This window comes from Mesoplodon densirostris, chromosome 15 (assembly GCF_025265405.1).
Source record: "Mesoplodon densirostris isolate mMesDen1 chromosome 15, mMesDen1 primary haplotype, whole genome shotgun sequence".
Lineage (NCBI taxonomy): Eukaryota > Metazoa > Chordata > Mammalia > Artiodactyla > Ziphiidae > Mesoplodon > Mesoplodon densirostris.
In genome coordinates, this window is record NC_082675.1 from 35,128,415 (window position 1) to 35,144,332 (window position 15,918).

The 15,918-nt window shown below is 40.8% G+C and overlaps 1 protein-coding gene across 12 annotated transcripts in view; it reads left to right on the forward strand.

Annotated features, from left to right (window-relative positions):
- Nucleotides 1-1,312: 1,312 nt before the first annotated feature.
- The window catches only part of DLGAP1 (DLG associated protein 1), a 328,135-nt gene continuing 313,529 nt past the window's right edge, over nt 1,313-15,918 (forward strand). For 5 of the 12 annotated variants that reach the window (XM_060119714.1, XM_060119716.1, XM_060119718.1 and 2 more), the window contains exon 1: nt 6,917-7,009. In XM_060119714.1, the coding sequence (XP_059975697.1) occupies nt 6,917-7,009 (93 nt within the window). Of the gene's footprint in view, nt 2,270-6,916; nt 7,010-7,412; nt 7,488-15,918 lie in introns of those variants that run through there. The other 7 variants (XM_060119715.1, XM_060119719.1, XM_060119720.1 and 4 more) reach the window with 2 other exon arrangements.

The window sequence follows — 15,918 nt, forward strand, 5'->3', positions numbered from 1 at the left end:
AAAAATAAAAATAAAAAAAAAAAAAAAAAAAAAAAAAAAATCTGGCTGTCAGGAGAATTGCATTCAGCTACTGAATAACTCTCTCTGTTAGAGTCCAAAGAAAGTACTCTGCCCAGTAGAACGGCAGCCTCTGGTACTAAAGCGCGGGGAAGGCTTGGAATGACCCGATTTCCCACAGGTGGATCTGTAGGACACCCTTCTCTCTCAGGCAGACATGACCCTTAGGTTCAGGCCCTTCACGTCCTCAGGAACATTTCAAGAGCCTTTCCTTTGGCAGTCTTGCTATCGCTTGTAAATATTTACCAGAAACTTTTAAACCAGCAAAAGGAGATGCCCTGATATTCAAATTAGCCAGTTCAAGCTTATTTGTTCTTCATCAGCTCTCAGTTTGTTGACAGGAAGCTCTTAATTCTCTGATGACAGAAATACATGGGCGGATTTTCTCTACAGTTCTGATTTATTTGCCACACCATTAGTTTTTCCAACTCTAATTACCATGGGGGGATTGTTTGCTGTAATTGTTACCTCGGAATTCTAATGGGAAGTATGTGAAAGATACAGAGATATATCCTAAAGCTATGCGGTGCCAGTAGCCTCTTTTATTTGTGTTTTTCATTCACATTTATGGGGTGCTTACTGTGTGTCTATGTGGCCCACCTGGTACAAGGTAGGGAGACGTAAAAGATGTAATGGTGGCTAAGAGGTAAGCTAGCCTCAGGGAGCTTGAGCTAGCAGGGAAAGCATGAGACAAAGCATTCCAGAGGAGCTGGAGAGTGTGCAGTAGATGCCCTGAGAGCACAGAGGGGAACTAATTCTCTCTGCAGGGGGCGGATCAGCAAAAGCTTCCCAGATTAAGTGAGCCCTTCCGGTCTGCTAGCTTGACGATTAACATACAGTTAAGAATAAAAGGAGAGCAGCAGGGGAAAGATACAGTTATTGGAATCCTGGCGGGCGGGGCAGTTTTTCTCCCAAGTCATTTAAAAACAGTTTAGCATTTTTGTACGTTCTTTTCCGGGTTTACTAGCTTTCACCCCTCCTGTCTCTCCTATAGAACTGGCATGGGCTTTCCTGGCCTACAGAGGTAACAGGACTTTTCCAACAATGCATTAAAGCTGCTTTTAGGGAGAGTCCTGAGTTCTGCCAGAAAACCAACTCAGCAGCAGACCCACGTGGAAAGAGAGCAATATCTATTGACCAAGTGAAGCGTTAACCATGGTCCCCCTCTCCTTCATTCCCCCAGGTCCTTGTGGGAGACGGGTCTGGAACCTAACCACCGGGTGTCCATGACCCCCGTGGTTGCGCCCCATCAGCAATGAAAGGGTTATCGGGCAGCCGCAGCCATCACCACGGAGTCACCTGCGATTCGGCCTGTGACTCGCTGTCGCACCACGCAGACCGCAAGCCATACCTGCTGAGCCCGGTGGAGCACCACCCGGCCGACCACCCCTACTACACTCAGCGTACCTCCTTCCAGGCCGAGTGCGTGGGCCCCTTCAGCGACCCGCTGGCCAGCAGCACCTTCCCGCGCCGGCACTACACCTCGCATCAGGAGCTGAAGGACGAGTGCGCCCTGGTGCCTCGCACCCTGGCCACCAAGGCCAACCGCATCCCCGCCAACCTTCTGGACCAGTTTGAGAGGCAGCTGCCTCTCAACAGGGATGGCTACCACACACTGCAGTACAAGCGCACGGCCGTGGAGCACCGCAGCGACAGCCCCGGCCGCATCCGCCACCTGGTCCACTCGGTCCAGAAACTCTTCACCAAATCACACTCCCTGGAGGGGCCGTCCAAGGGCAGCGTCAACGGGGGCAAGGCCAGCCCCGATGAGACGCAGACCGTGAGGTACGGCAAGCGCAGCAAGAGCAAGGAGCGCCGCCCCGAGCCCAAGCCCCGCACCAACGCTTCCCCGGGCTGGTGGAGCTCCGAAGACAACCTCGACGGCGACATGTGCATCTACCACACCCCCTCGGGCGTGATGACCATGGGCCGGTGCCCCGACCGCTCGGCCTCACAGTACTTCATGGAGGCCTACAACACCATCAGCGAGCAGGCTGTGAAGGCCTCCCGGAGTAATAACGATGTCAAGTGCTCCACCTGTGCCAACCTGCCTGTCACCCTAGACGCGCCGCTGCTGAAGAAGAGCGCCTGGTCCTCCACGCTGACCGTGAGTCGAGCCCGAGAGGTTTACCAGAAAGCCTCGGTTAACATGGACCAGGCCTTGGTGAAGTCAGAGTCGTGTCAACAGGAACGTTCCTGCCAGTACCTTCAGGTACCATTTATGTGGAGGGATGGATGCTTAGATGTTGTACCTGCTGATTGTGTGGTATTTCCTCCTGGGTCCTAGTCTTGGCTCTACTATGAATTGCCTATATGAACCTGAGCGAATTACTTAGCATTTCTGGGGCTGAGGGCTCCTATCAGGAAACAAGCCTGCTAGCAACCTCATCCAGTTATCTTGAGATACTAGATATAAAAGTGCTTTGAAAAGCACGCCTACCTAAAGGCAAGGAGTTAGTAATGTTTTGTGTTCCTCTTTTGTCGGAAGGATCGTAGGATAGGGAGGAGAGAAAAGGGGCATTTACACAGAATTTTAAAATAAATCCACCTTTTTACAAAAGTCAACAATGATCTTTGGAATTCTGGAAAGAGTTTAATTAGATCTATTCATTTTTTAAATTATTATTATTATTTTAAATTCTGCCTGAAGCTATTAGTTTGGAAAAATCAATCTACATCTTTACCATTGAAATTTTCATACCACCACCAACACTAATCACACTCCCACCCCCCAGAGCACAGGGAGTCGGGGTGATGCCCTATGCCCTGAGGAGGTGAAGATGGAGCCAGTTTGGGGACCTGACAGGCACAGCTCCAGAGACTCAGGACAACAGAGAAGAGGAGGAAAAGAAGGGGAAGCATCTGCACAATAAAATACAATTAGTGTCAGAATGTAAATCACGTACACGTACAGACCCAAGGCCACTCCTCCCCTTCCACGGTCTCCTATTTTTCCTACTGCCCTCCAATCCACTTAAAACAGATTTCACCTGGATAATAATATCAGGGGAAGAGTCTTTTTCTTCCCTACCTCCTCCTTCTAGTATTGTCATTTTTCCCAAGACACAACCTTCCATAAGAGGGATCCTCATATTTTTCCTTTTCAAAGTGTCTTTCTCTGCCCTCCCTTGCTATCCTCATCTTTTTAAAAAAGGTTTTACTGAACTATAAAATCATAACATAATCATTTCCCACTCATAAGAATAAATGCAAGGAAAAAAGTCTTCCACCAAGACATTCATCTTGCTCTCTTTGGATTTCTTCTGACAAAGCTGACTCCCTTGGGAATGCCTCCACCAAGCCCTGAAAATATTCCAGTCACTGGACAGTCAATGGCAGTCACAGGACAAGGACAGTGCCAGAGCCCATTCCCAGAGTTCAGAAGAGGCCACTATTGTGTGGATAGTTTTCACAAACAACATAGTATTTCCTACTGAAGGTGGCATCGTTTAATTTACTATAAGGTTGTTACATGTGTTAATTAAGTCATCAAGAACCACTAACAGAATTTTAGAGCTAAAGGGATCATCTAATCTAACCTCTTCATTCATTTAACATGTAAAAAACTAGACTCAAAGAAAGGTAAAGGCCTAGAGGGTCATACTGTTAGTATGTGGCAGAGGTAGGACCAGAACCCAAGTCTCTTAACTTATAGAAAAGACCATTACAAGGGTTACAACTGAAAGCTTTAGCAATTCTTTAAGCACATAAATCTCATCCACTATTGAGAATAAAGTATTTTGATAAAATATCTGTCTTGAAGAAAGGATGTGTAATGAGATAGAAAGCCTAGGATACATTTTTGTCTATGAAGGCTTTGTGACTAGCGGCAAAAACAAAACAAATTCAATTTTTAGAAAAACTTGAACTTTAATAAGTAGTGATGAGATTAGATAAGAAATATCTAATTTAAAAGGATACCGTACATGGATCTAGGACCAGCCTTTGTTAGTAACAAAATGCTTTCATGATACTAGCATAATTGCCTGCTTCCTACCTTAAGTTCATTTTCCTTTCCTTTTTATAACCTTTTTGAAGTTAAAAGCTCAAGTAGTGGTGAAAAGTGGAAGGATAAGGAAAGGAAGAAGGAAAATGATATTAACTGAAAATCTACTATGTACCAGATACTGTAGCAAACATTTTCACACTTGTTATTTCATTTAATCCTCATAATAGTCCTGAGAGCTACAGATAATAACTCTCAGTTTTCGCAAGAGAGGAAACCGAGGCTTAGAAATATCAAGTGACATAATGCTATGTGGCCAGTAAGTTGTAGAACTGAGATTTAGACTTAGATCTATCTGATGCAAAACAGCTCTTTCCAAAACACCCCAGCACAACTCCAGAATCAAGGACATGAAATGGTGAGCAAGGAGGAAAACAAATCTTTAAAGTAAACATACTATTATTCAAGTTCTTCAGTAAAATAAGAATGAAAACTTGAAGATTTAAGTATGGGATTTAGTATAGTAGCATTATTGGATCTCATAAAGATTTGGAAATTCTATTTTCAAATTGTTTGCCTTCTTTTAAGCTAGTGTTTTTTTTAACATCTTTATTGGAGTATAATTGCTTTACAATGTTGTGTTAGTTTCTGATGTATAACAAAGTAAATCAGCTATACGTATACATATATCCCCATATCCCCTCTCTCTTGCGTCTCCCTCCCACCTCCCTATCCCACCCCTCTAGGTGGTCACAAAGCACCAAGCTGATCTCCCTGTGCTATGAGGCTGCTTCCCACTTAAGCTAGTTTTTTTTAATGAAATATTTGAGGCTTACAGAAAGATATCAAGAAAAAAATAAATACCCATTTATATATCACCCAGCTAGAGAAATAAAACATTAATTACAATGGATCACACAGGTACCCTCCTCAATCCCGTTTCCTTCCCTTCCTCCCGAGAGTAATAGCTAATCTGACTTGATACCAGAAGCACCTTTGTCTTTAATTCCGGAGTTATTGAAAGACTGAAAAATATGTAATATTTTCTGTTCTTCATTGAGCAATAATTAACTCTAAGACAAGCTAGTTCAACACTTGAAATATAAACTGAGCTCCAAGTCATATCTTCTTTAGCACTGAACTCCAAGTCATGTCTTCTTTAGCAAACATTGACATTTTTTGAGCACCTATTCTGTGCAAGACTTTCAAACTGAAAAAAAAAATCCTATATTTCAAAGTGGGGACATAGTATGTTTAATAAATAAACTAAATGTAGAGCAGTGTGTTCTTCCCAACCAGTGCGCTGAGATGAAGAGCTCATATAAAGAAAGGGAAGAAGAAGCTGGACATTCACAAGGGGAGAGAGGAGATGGGAAACTCCTAAGAACTGGACGTCCCTCCAGCTCTCTTCTTGCTTTATAGGGAAGGGAGAATCTATGTCCTGCAGAAGCTCCCCTTAGGAAGATAGGTTTAGCCAGTCCCTGTCAGCTCCTATAGAATAATTTCATTTATAAGCTCATTCTTAGAAGCAAATTCGGGAACAAATAGGTTCTTTTTTTTTTTCCAGTTGTATTGCTTTAATTATCAACTAATATTGAAACTGGATGTACAAATGTGTTTGATTTCAATGTCACAAAGTCTAGTGGACAAAACATTGAACTTTAAATAAGAGGGTCTATGTTTTTGTTCCTATTTGCCGCTAACTAGTTGGTGATCACTCACTAATGATAGGGCTTAGAACCATCATTTCAGCTCTCCGGGTCTCCTTCTTCTACTATAAAGTAAGGCACTTGGTCAAGAAGGCCTGGGATCTCAGTCCACATCTTCAAACTCCTAAGTTACATATGCAGAGCACTAATTAGAGCCATTTTCAAGAGTTGTAAAGCCTGGAGCTACCATTTAATACATGCTTAAAGTAGATGCTTTTCCAATGTTATCTAATTTGCTCTCTGAAACTCTATGAGGTATTTTATAGTTGAAGAAACTGAGATTTAGTAAATTAGATTAAGTCACTTGCCCAAGGATACACCGCTAGTACATGGCAACACAGAGAGTCAAACCTGATTTGTCTGCCTTCAAAGCCTGGATTTCTCCATTTACTTGCCTGATCCCTACCCATTCCAAATATAAAACAGAGGGAGTAAGTGACATATACTATATACCTATTATGTTCCAGAAATCATACAACAGCTCATTTAGTACCCAAAACACCTTTGTAAAATTAGTATTACTATTTACTCCAATTTTATGGATGACAAAACTGAGGCACAAAAGATGAAATCATTTGTCCAAGAACTCATGGATAGTCACTGGGAGAGCTAAAACTTGACTGTGGATCTGAGTCTATAATGTGCTTCAGAAATAGAAATAAATGCATTTTTTTCATTTTAATATTTGTTTTATTCTGTAGCAAATGTATGCATTCATTTGACCTCCTCTGGGTGCACACAGTTAAGAATGCATGTCCGTGAAATGTGACCCATCTCAGATGAGCAATGGAATGGCTGGAATGTCCCTTTAATTTAATTTGACTGAGCATAGGTTAATATTCACCAATAATGGAATTCTAAATACTAAAAAGTTCTGATCTGCTCTTTGTAGAATTATCACTTAGAGATCATTTAACTTAGGCCATTGCCACGATTATATAGAAAATGAGAGGTCTGTAGATATTGGGTCTCCGTCTGACATTGATTTAAAAATAAAATACTGTAGCTTAAAATCATTGCAAGTTCCAGTTAATACAGTCAATTGGTGAGATGTGCTTCCTCACAAGCTGTTTGTAGTTAATTTTAAAAAGACTCCCTTTTTTTCCAATATTGTTATTTTTAAATGTCAAGAATCAGATGTCTGCTGTTTAGAACTACTGTACGACTGCCAGTGACTGTCTGTATCAGGATTTGGAGCAGAGACATGGATTTGAAGACATTAAAACTGTTTAATTCTCAGTTGAGATGTGGTTGGCTTTTGTATATTTGGAATAGAGCATTTATGGCACATCTCAGGGTAAGTGCTAATCGTTAAATAAATAAAATAGGAAGGGGGTCAAAGGAGTAAAGGGAGTTTTGGTTGTTGATTTGTTTTCGCTTTAAGAAAGCAGGATTCTTGGTTTTGTATATGCCTCTTTATGTAAAATGAGTGTTGAGTGACTGGCATAATAAGCTATTCAGAAGAGCAAGATTTTAGATTTCCAACTGTTAGCCTTAAAAAAAAAAAATCCCTTCAAATCCGTGTATTTTGCATTCATCCAGCAGCAGACACAGGAAAAGGGAAACAAAGCTCTTCGGTAAAAGTAGAGAGAGAGAGAGAGAGAGACAGAGAGAGAGGGAGAGAGAGGGAGAGAGAGAGCGCGCGCACAAGACGGACAAGAAAGCAAGCACCCTCAGAGATGAAATTTTAGGAGAGCAAAATGATCGACCTTTTTAAGGCTGAGTGGGTTTCTTCAGTTTGTGTGCAAGTTTCAAGAAATGGAAGGACTGACCAGGTTTGAGTACAACTCTTTTATTACTTTGTATTTGGTGATAGTGTGTTGTTTGTTTAGGTGGGAGGTTTTTTTTTGGGGGGGGGGAGAGTTTTTGTTATTTTATTTTTTCTCTAAATAATGGCTAGCACAACTGAAAGGGCTAAAATCTGATGTGTGTACAGATGATAAGAAAACAGGTAGAGACATCAGATACCTACACAGGTATCTGTGTCTACGAGAGGCTGCATAAAATCTTTAATTGACAGAGGATCTAAGGTGCTAGATGCCATGAGAGGACATTGTGCGTCTTAATGGTTGAAATGTGATCCATTGTTTTCCATGACAAGAATCCTGAATGCTTACTGTTCCTTTGCAAAAGTAAAATTTCTGGATGGTTGGGGTTTTTGTGGATTTTCTTGTGGCTTTTTTTCCCTGTTGGTTAAATAAGACTCCACAAAAGGTCACTGAAGAATCATTCATAACAAGCATGAACCCAGAGTTATTTTTTCAATGCAGGTACAACTGTTTTTCAAAATTTTGTTCAAGATTATGTCAGCCTTTGCCCAGTGGGGTTTTCTTTCCCCAGCTGAGGTTTTCCTTCCTCTTATTTTAGAACAATTTAAATTATGTTAAGTCAGTTTAAAAAAAACTACTTTATGTGAAATGTGTGACAGTACTGAGCAGTTCTGCTAGTGACTTTGGTTACTGTGATGTTTCCTTGCTGCCTTTTTTTAAAAAAAAAAAAAGTTAACCACATTAACGATTTTCTTTATTTTCAATTTAAATTGCCTTAATAATCCAGCAAAAAGTGTCAAGATTCTTGAATATATTTCCTATTTGGCTTGTACAATCTTCTCCCTATTTTTTCCCTGATCTTAGTAGAGATGTCCCTCTTTCTTGATAGAAAAATGAGGTTACTTCTACCTGATCCTACTTTGAATGTAGAATCGGTGATTCTGGTAATTCTCTCTCTGATTCTCTATAATTCTCTCTGTTACTCATATCCCAGTATTGGGCAGGGGAGACAATTGGCAAAATATTCTGAGAAAGCAGGGGTCCAGAAAGAGTCAGTGGTAGTAAAAGAAAGATCAAAAATCTTTCCTGAAAGTTGTTAAACTTTATTATTCTTGGTCTGCAGTTTCATCATGCTAAAGACATTTTCAGCTATACCAAAAGTGCTTGGTTAGCCACAGTCAAAGGTTTCATGGCACAGACTTTCAGATCCCACAGAGTCCAGTCTACTAATGGAAGGTAGAGCATTGCTTAGCACAGAGCAAGAAAGAAAAACCAGCTTTGGATCGTTTAGTGGCCAGTGGACTTTATCTCCTCTTTCTCCATTCTCCTTAGAGGACAGTTTGCTTGGTAGAAAATTAAATACAAGAGCCCAGGGTAAATATTTACCATTCAGTAAAGAAGCATTCATCCATAATCTCTGGTCCATTTGAGATCATGCCTTTACATGACCTAACACAAACAGTGATGTGTGAATGGTAGAACACATTGGTTTTTTGCTTATGGTTTTATAGGGGTCACTAAAATATATATGCAGTATGGCCAGCAGGCTTTGACTCAGTGGTTAGACTAGGTTTTTTTACCATTTTAGTTTTAGGTTCAAAAGCAACAACCTCTCTTGGGGGATTACTGTGCTCATTGGTGAGTTGAATCATGGGAAAATTCCATCTTTGTTGTTCCAAACAGCTGAAATCAGAAACTTCATATGGTTCAAACTGTAGTTAGTGCCTCTGAACAGTCAGATTTTTTTCTGTCATTTGCCAGGATAGCTTGGTAGAGAAAAAAAAACTTGGCCTTTTCAGGTCAAATCAGGTTACTATTACTGAAATCCATAAGGAGTTATAAGACCTTACTATGATTTATGTTACTCATTTGAAGTTTTGAATCCATAAGTTTTCCTGTTGGGCAAAATTAACATGCATTCGGGACTTCACATCAACGGTTCACTTATCTGCTTCTCAAAACCATCTTGCCTCATCCCCAACCACCAGGCTGTGTCCCTAGTCACTGCCATTTGGAACACATTAGGACACAGGGAAAAATCGTTTTACTCAATTTTTGTAAATGCATATTTAAGTGTTTTAATAAATTCTAGGACAGAAACAACAGTAAGGGGGGGGCTTTAATTTTTTTTCAGTGAATGATTTATTCTCCTTCAGCCCAATCCTGTTTGTAACTAAAAGGTAAAGCTAAAGAGCTAATTACTCTTAAACAATTAGCAAAGGTAAAGGAGGGAATAGAGTGTAAGGAGATGCCCACCAGCTCATTCCTTCATTTGCCGTGACCAATTTCTTACTTCTTTTGTTTAACACTTTTATTTCTTGGGGAACACTCATATGACCAAGGAATGACCTCTTCTGGTTCTCTGATCTTTTAAGTTTAAGAATATAAACGATTATCTTGTAAAAAAAAAAGAATTGGTTTTTTCCATCTGTTCAAGGTTAGCAATATTCCCTGCCTTGTTTCCATTTCTAAAATAGACTTCTAATTACACTCACAAAATGGGCTTTCCAGGTAAGTATACCTTTTCTTTCATGTACATTGCCACTCTTCTCTATCAGTTGGAGCTTCTACTCCTTGTTCTCCCAGAATTTGGAACCTTCCTACAAAATTCAGGCTTGTGCTATCACAGAGCTGTCTAGGAAGCAGAGTTATGTGGAGTGTAGAGTTACTGTATGTTGTACGCATGTGTCTAGGTCCATATATACACGTTACCTCTGCATAGGCATTCCTGTACCCATACTTCTAAAATATGCATTTATACTTATGCTTTCTTTGATCTCTGATTCATGACGTAAGAGCTATTTCAATCGTACCATTTCCCAAAGCCCACGAAAGAAGAATGACTATAAAGTGGGGAAACAGACTTTTCATAGATCCTGCTAAAAAAACACCTTGCCTTGCTTTTAAAGTGATTATTTTAAATCTCAGACCACTAGTATAAACCAGCTAGGGGGGTCCTGCTTCCTTAGTGTAAGGATAAATCCCTTTCATACAAAGAGACATCCAACAACAATGAAAGGAAATGACTTCTGTCCCTCTCGTTTTTTTTAACCACTGTTAATTATATACTTGCAGGATTGTCAACCTCCTGGCTGATTTTACTCTCCAAGTCTCTAAAACTTTAAGGTGTGTAACGAAAGAAGCAGGCAGACTTTATTTTCTGTTTTTCAGAAAAATGATGGTTTTAGCGTTCCTGAGCCTCCTCTTTGCAAGGCCATCCGCTATACCTTCTCATTCACAAACTCTTCCCTGGAAGGTGGGCGTAGCATCTTTCCACCTACCTATTTCTCACCTAATAATCCCCTTACAGAACAATTGTTTGAGATTATTTAGTCCAACCTACTCTCTCTAAAAGTGGGAAAAATAAACCCTAAGGAAATACCTTGACTGACAAAGATGAGTCATCTCATCAGTAGCAGGCTGAGACTAGCACACTAACTGCCCAGCTACAGCCCTGTTCTTTTTCCCACTATGTCTTCCACATCTATGAAAACTTTTAAGGCTCTTTTCAAAGACTAACTCATCCTTTCTTACTCCATCCATTTAAGGCAATGGGGTCAAGGTACAAGGAGGCAAAGAACGGATCTGAAAATGAGATTTGAAGCATGGTTTTGGTTTAAAAGGTTCACAAGAGATGAAGACAGTTGTTAACTAAATAATGACCTGAAGTTCGTAATTCTGGGGTTACAAATGGCAGGGTACGATTTTTAACTTCTAAGTAAAAGAAATGGGTGTGTTTCTCCTGTTATCCCTGTCGATCCCTCCTGCCTCCCAATGATTTTATTATGAGGAAACCCTGTACCAGCAGAGGACAAAGTGAGCAGAACTACTCCAAGTTCGGGTGTGTAATCTCTAGGCATTACACTCAGAGCCCTGGGACTGGACTGTGAGGATGACATGCTTCTTTCTGGCATCTTCCACTATCTTGGCAGCCAGCTCCTCTCACCTCTTACCTCACTTTCCTAGGATAAAAATTATTAACATAGCTGTAACCATATTTTTCAAAGCAATATGTGTGTGTGTGTGTGTATGTGTAATATGTGACACATAGGACATGCTATATTGGGATAATGGGAACAAATATATTAAATCAGGGTAAGTCTAGAAAATGTGAAACAAATAATGCATAGGAGACATCAAGGGCTACAGGTTGATCTCTTGGTCATTGCTTTTGAAATTCAGAAGTGAGAAAATAGAAGATCTAGCTCTAAAGTTGAAAATGCTGTATAAAACGTTATATAGTGGCATCCATGTGGGTAAAAATGAGCACAATGATACTACATTTGTCTGCATGTGTAGTCATATATGTACGTGGCCACTTGCTCTATCATTGCATATTTAGGGCAATAGTTCCTTAACTTTGTGTGTGCAAGAACCACCTTGACGGTGTCTATAAAATGAGGGTTTATGGCATCGATCCAAGAGATTCTGATTCTGTAGATCTGGGATGAGTCCAGTACAGAGATCAATCTAAGGACCATACGTGAACCTGATGCTAGGGAACTATCAGACTAGATTCATAATTGTGTTTACTGAAGGGGGCAGTAGAGTCTAACAGATGAAAACATTGGCTTTACTATCACTACTGACCTCCCACATGACCCTGGGCTCCCTCTACTTAGTACTTCCATTTCTATATCTGCAAAATGGGCATAATGATATGTCTCTTGTGTTTGTTAAGGTCTCAGAAAAATATTTCATTTCAAATTTGGGAAAGAAGTAAAAACTATAATGTGAAATGTTTTGAGTTTACAAATCCTCACATGTTAGCATGCTTCACTGCTTCTTCCCGTGTTTCATATACCACTTTTTCGGTTACATTTTGCTTGGTCGAACTTTCGTTACACCAAGCTTAGCCTGAACATATCCGATTCTGGGAAAGGAAAGCAGTCTCCCTGTGTCGGATGACAAGTCTTCATCACAATGTAGATTTAAGGCTTCCTCACCCCATGTGCCAACTAAACACATAAAGCTTTTGTCTGCAGATGAAAAGATCACAAGGGGTCAATCTTTTGATAGCTCAGTTTCTGTGGGTCAGGTTTCCCCCATGGCTCGATATTTGCTAATGGAACACAATTTTTCTGGCCTCCTCAATCTTTCGTGTGTGTTTAGACAAAACCTGCTTTTGTTTTCAGATCTTAAGTCTGTCAAGACCTGCTGCCTTATTCCAGGCAGCTTTGGTAAGTCCACAGGGCAAGTCTAATTAAGAGCAACAGCTATGGGGCTTGTGTACAAGGGGACCCTATCCACTCACTCCTTTCTTGGGTCTCTGTTGAGTGTTTCTACCAAGGTAGCTTCAATGAGTGGGAGTTCTTCCACCGTTGCTGGCAGATAACAATAGGTCCTTGTCCATCACTCTTTTTTGCTCATGTCTAAAGTCCCTGATCACTCCTGTTCATTCTCAGACGCCAGCTCCATCACAGGCCACCTGCTGGCCCAGGTTGTACTACAGGCATCAGTCTGACTGGCAGCCCCAGAAGTAAATACATACAGAGGGACGCCCCTTTTAAGTCCCTTAAAGGATCCCGACTACTTGTAATCCTTGGATAATTCATCTTTTTTTCTTCTCCTTCTTCTCTCCTAACTAGTAGAAGTTCAGCTGGCTTTTCGGTAACTCAGGGGGTGTCAGTGCAAGTAACTGTCATTTGTTTGCAAATGAACCTGAGCTTTCTGAAAATGATTCCCCTGTAAAATCTTCCCCCATCACACTCCTCCAGGCTTCTCGTTGATTTGAGATTGTTTCCTGTTCTCCCACCTCTTGGAAGTATTTCATGGCACGCTGAGCAGATACTTTTAGTCAAAAACGCCTATAAATAGCTGATTTTCCTGCTTGCTGCCTTCTCTCTAAGGCTTTCACAAAGGAGGTGAACAAATCCACTAGAAACAAGAACTCTCTATGAGGGCTGTGCGGTGACGCTTTGAAAAATCCGATCTACAGGCCAACAATGATTGTGTGGGTCCCTTTGCCATATTTGACTTAGGCAATCAATGCCCAGAAAAAGAAACATTTTATTTCATGCCAGCTGATTTCATGAACTGAACAATCAATCAAAAATGTCTCATATGAGCTTTCCTGCTTCTTTAAAAACATTTATTTTGACTTTCACGCTGCTTTAAAAAAAAAATCCCAAAGCCAACAGCTTTTTCTTGGATTCTATTGGTAAATCTAGGTGACCAATTCCTATGGCTATTCTGTGATAGGAAATGTGAAACTACTTCCACGTTCCTCCTCCAAACTGGCCTTGCTTATGGAGAGTTTCTCTGTCTCCTATGTCACCCATCATCAGCACCCCCAGATCTCCCAGGGTGGTGTCACGGAACTCCCTGGAAGACTGCACTCAGCTAGGCAAGGCCATAATACCAGCCTTCCCTGACCTCACTGAAATGACCCTTAGAAATCAGACACATGACATTAATTATACTCCTTCCCTTCCTCCACACCTTACTGAGCAAAGGAGAATTGGGCTTAGCTATTTTATTATATAATTTGGAAGTATCTAATTATATTATATAATTTGGAAACTGTCCCAAAACCATGTTTACAGCTGAGGAAACTGAGGCCTGGAGAGATTAACCAGCATTCCCTTGGCTCTTCGGTTGTAGAGAGGGGTGTGGGTGTCTTCCTCAGTCCTCTCACCCCACCTGTTAGCGGTCCTCAATCATGGAGCATGAGATCATCATTGATCTTGGTGTTCTGTCTACTCAAGAAGTTCTGCCACCAGCCCTGCTCCCTGCTTTTTCCACTCTAGGCACTGGGTCTAATGTGGTTTTGGTTTAGTCTGTTGCTAAGGTTTCTAGAAAGTACATCTCGTTAAGGCTTTCCTCTTTGTGAACTGAACACGCACAGTCAACACAAGTATGGGAAAGAACTTCAAAGGACAGTTAGCTCAGTGCTTTTGACATTTTTAACCACGGAACTCCTTGTTCATATAAAGCAGAATATATTAAACATAAAGTAGTCCCCACTCTGTATCCATGGGTTCCGCAAAAGGAAAATATTAGAAAAATAAATAAATTTCAGAAAGTTCCAAAAAGGAAGCTTAAATTTGCCTTGTGCCAGCAACTATTTCCGTAGCATTTCCATTGCATTTACAACTATTTTCAGAGCATTTACACTGTATTAGGTATTATAAGTAATCTAGAGATGATTTAAAGTACACGAAGATATGCATAGGTTATATGCAAATACTGCACCATTTCAAAGAAGGGACTTGAGCATCCCTGGATACCAAGAGATGACTGCAGTACTAACACTAAAGCAAGACTAGGAGAATTCAAATCCAAATCCCCTTGCCTCCCATCCACTGCCCTGCATCCAAGTTTCCCGGGGAGGGGGGGGGGCCTTCCAAAGCACAGTTTGAAATTTGTTGCCCATACCTTAAGCGGATCTTAGCTAAGGAAGAGTTTAATGATTGGTGGGGGGGAGGAGACACAGGGATGGGAGGGACCAGGATGGGGCAGAGGAGGGGAATCTGTATCCACTCTTGATAAACCAACTCTTGACAAGTCAGAAAAATCAGAAAACCCTGATGAAGTCCAAAAGATGTCAGTTAACTGTCCCAGGCTTGGTAAATTTAATTGGCAGCTCTCCCAGGCTGCAGTCCAGCTGCCCTGTCTTTCCTGAAAACGACAACTGAGCATGGGTGCCAAGAGTTCCTGATTGGCTCACAGTATGAAAGCACTTCTTGACTCCAACAGACAAGTTCCTATGTCACCTTCATTCCTTTTCCTCAGCTGTGACCCAGAGAGAGGGACTGACTTTTCTACGAACAGGCAGACCTTTCAGCCCCAGGCCAGTGCTCAGCCCGTACACCATACTGAACACTTCCCCGTCTTCATCACATGCTTGATGTACTTACATGGGATAATGAACTATGGCAATGATAAAAAGTCAATGATGAAGGAGAAAAAAGGGAGAAAAAGAAGGACTATAATTTACTGAGAAATTTCAATAGGCCTATGCTTAACATATACTGTCCTTATTTCTGAAAGTTACTAAGGTAGCGGTTCATACCCTCATTTTATACAAAATGGAGGTAATTAACTTGCCCAAGATTATACTGCTGGTAAGTGACAGAATGGAGATTTAAACCTTGATCTGTCTGATTCCACAATCTGTTCACTTCCCATCGTACCATGCTGCCTCTGCTTGGTAAATATTCCCTCTGATCTTTTCCTGACGAATTGTTTCTCAGTGAGAATTTATTTTAATGACAATTTTTAAATGATTAACTATAATTAAAAAACAGATTCTACCTCTGTGATTAGGTGTTTGGAAAGTGGCCATGTTAGAAAGTAACATATGAGATTCATTTGCAAAGTCAGATGTATAATGTAAATTGGAGTAGAACAATATTATTCCATATAACTGGAAAATTACATCTCAGTCTATGAAAGAACCATCACTCAAAGCTGTTGTGCTTACTTTTTTTTTCAA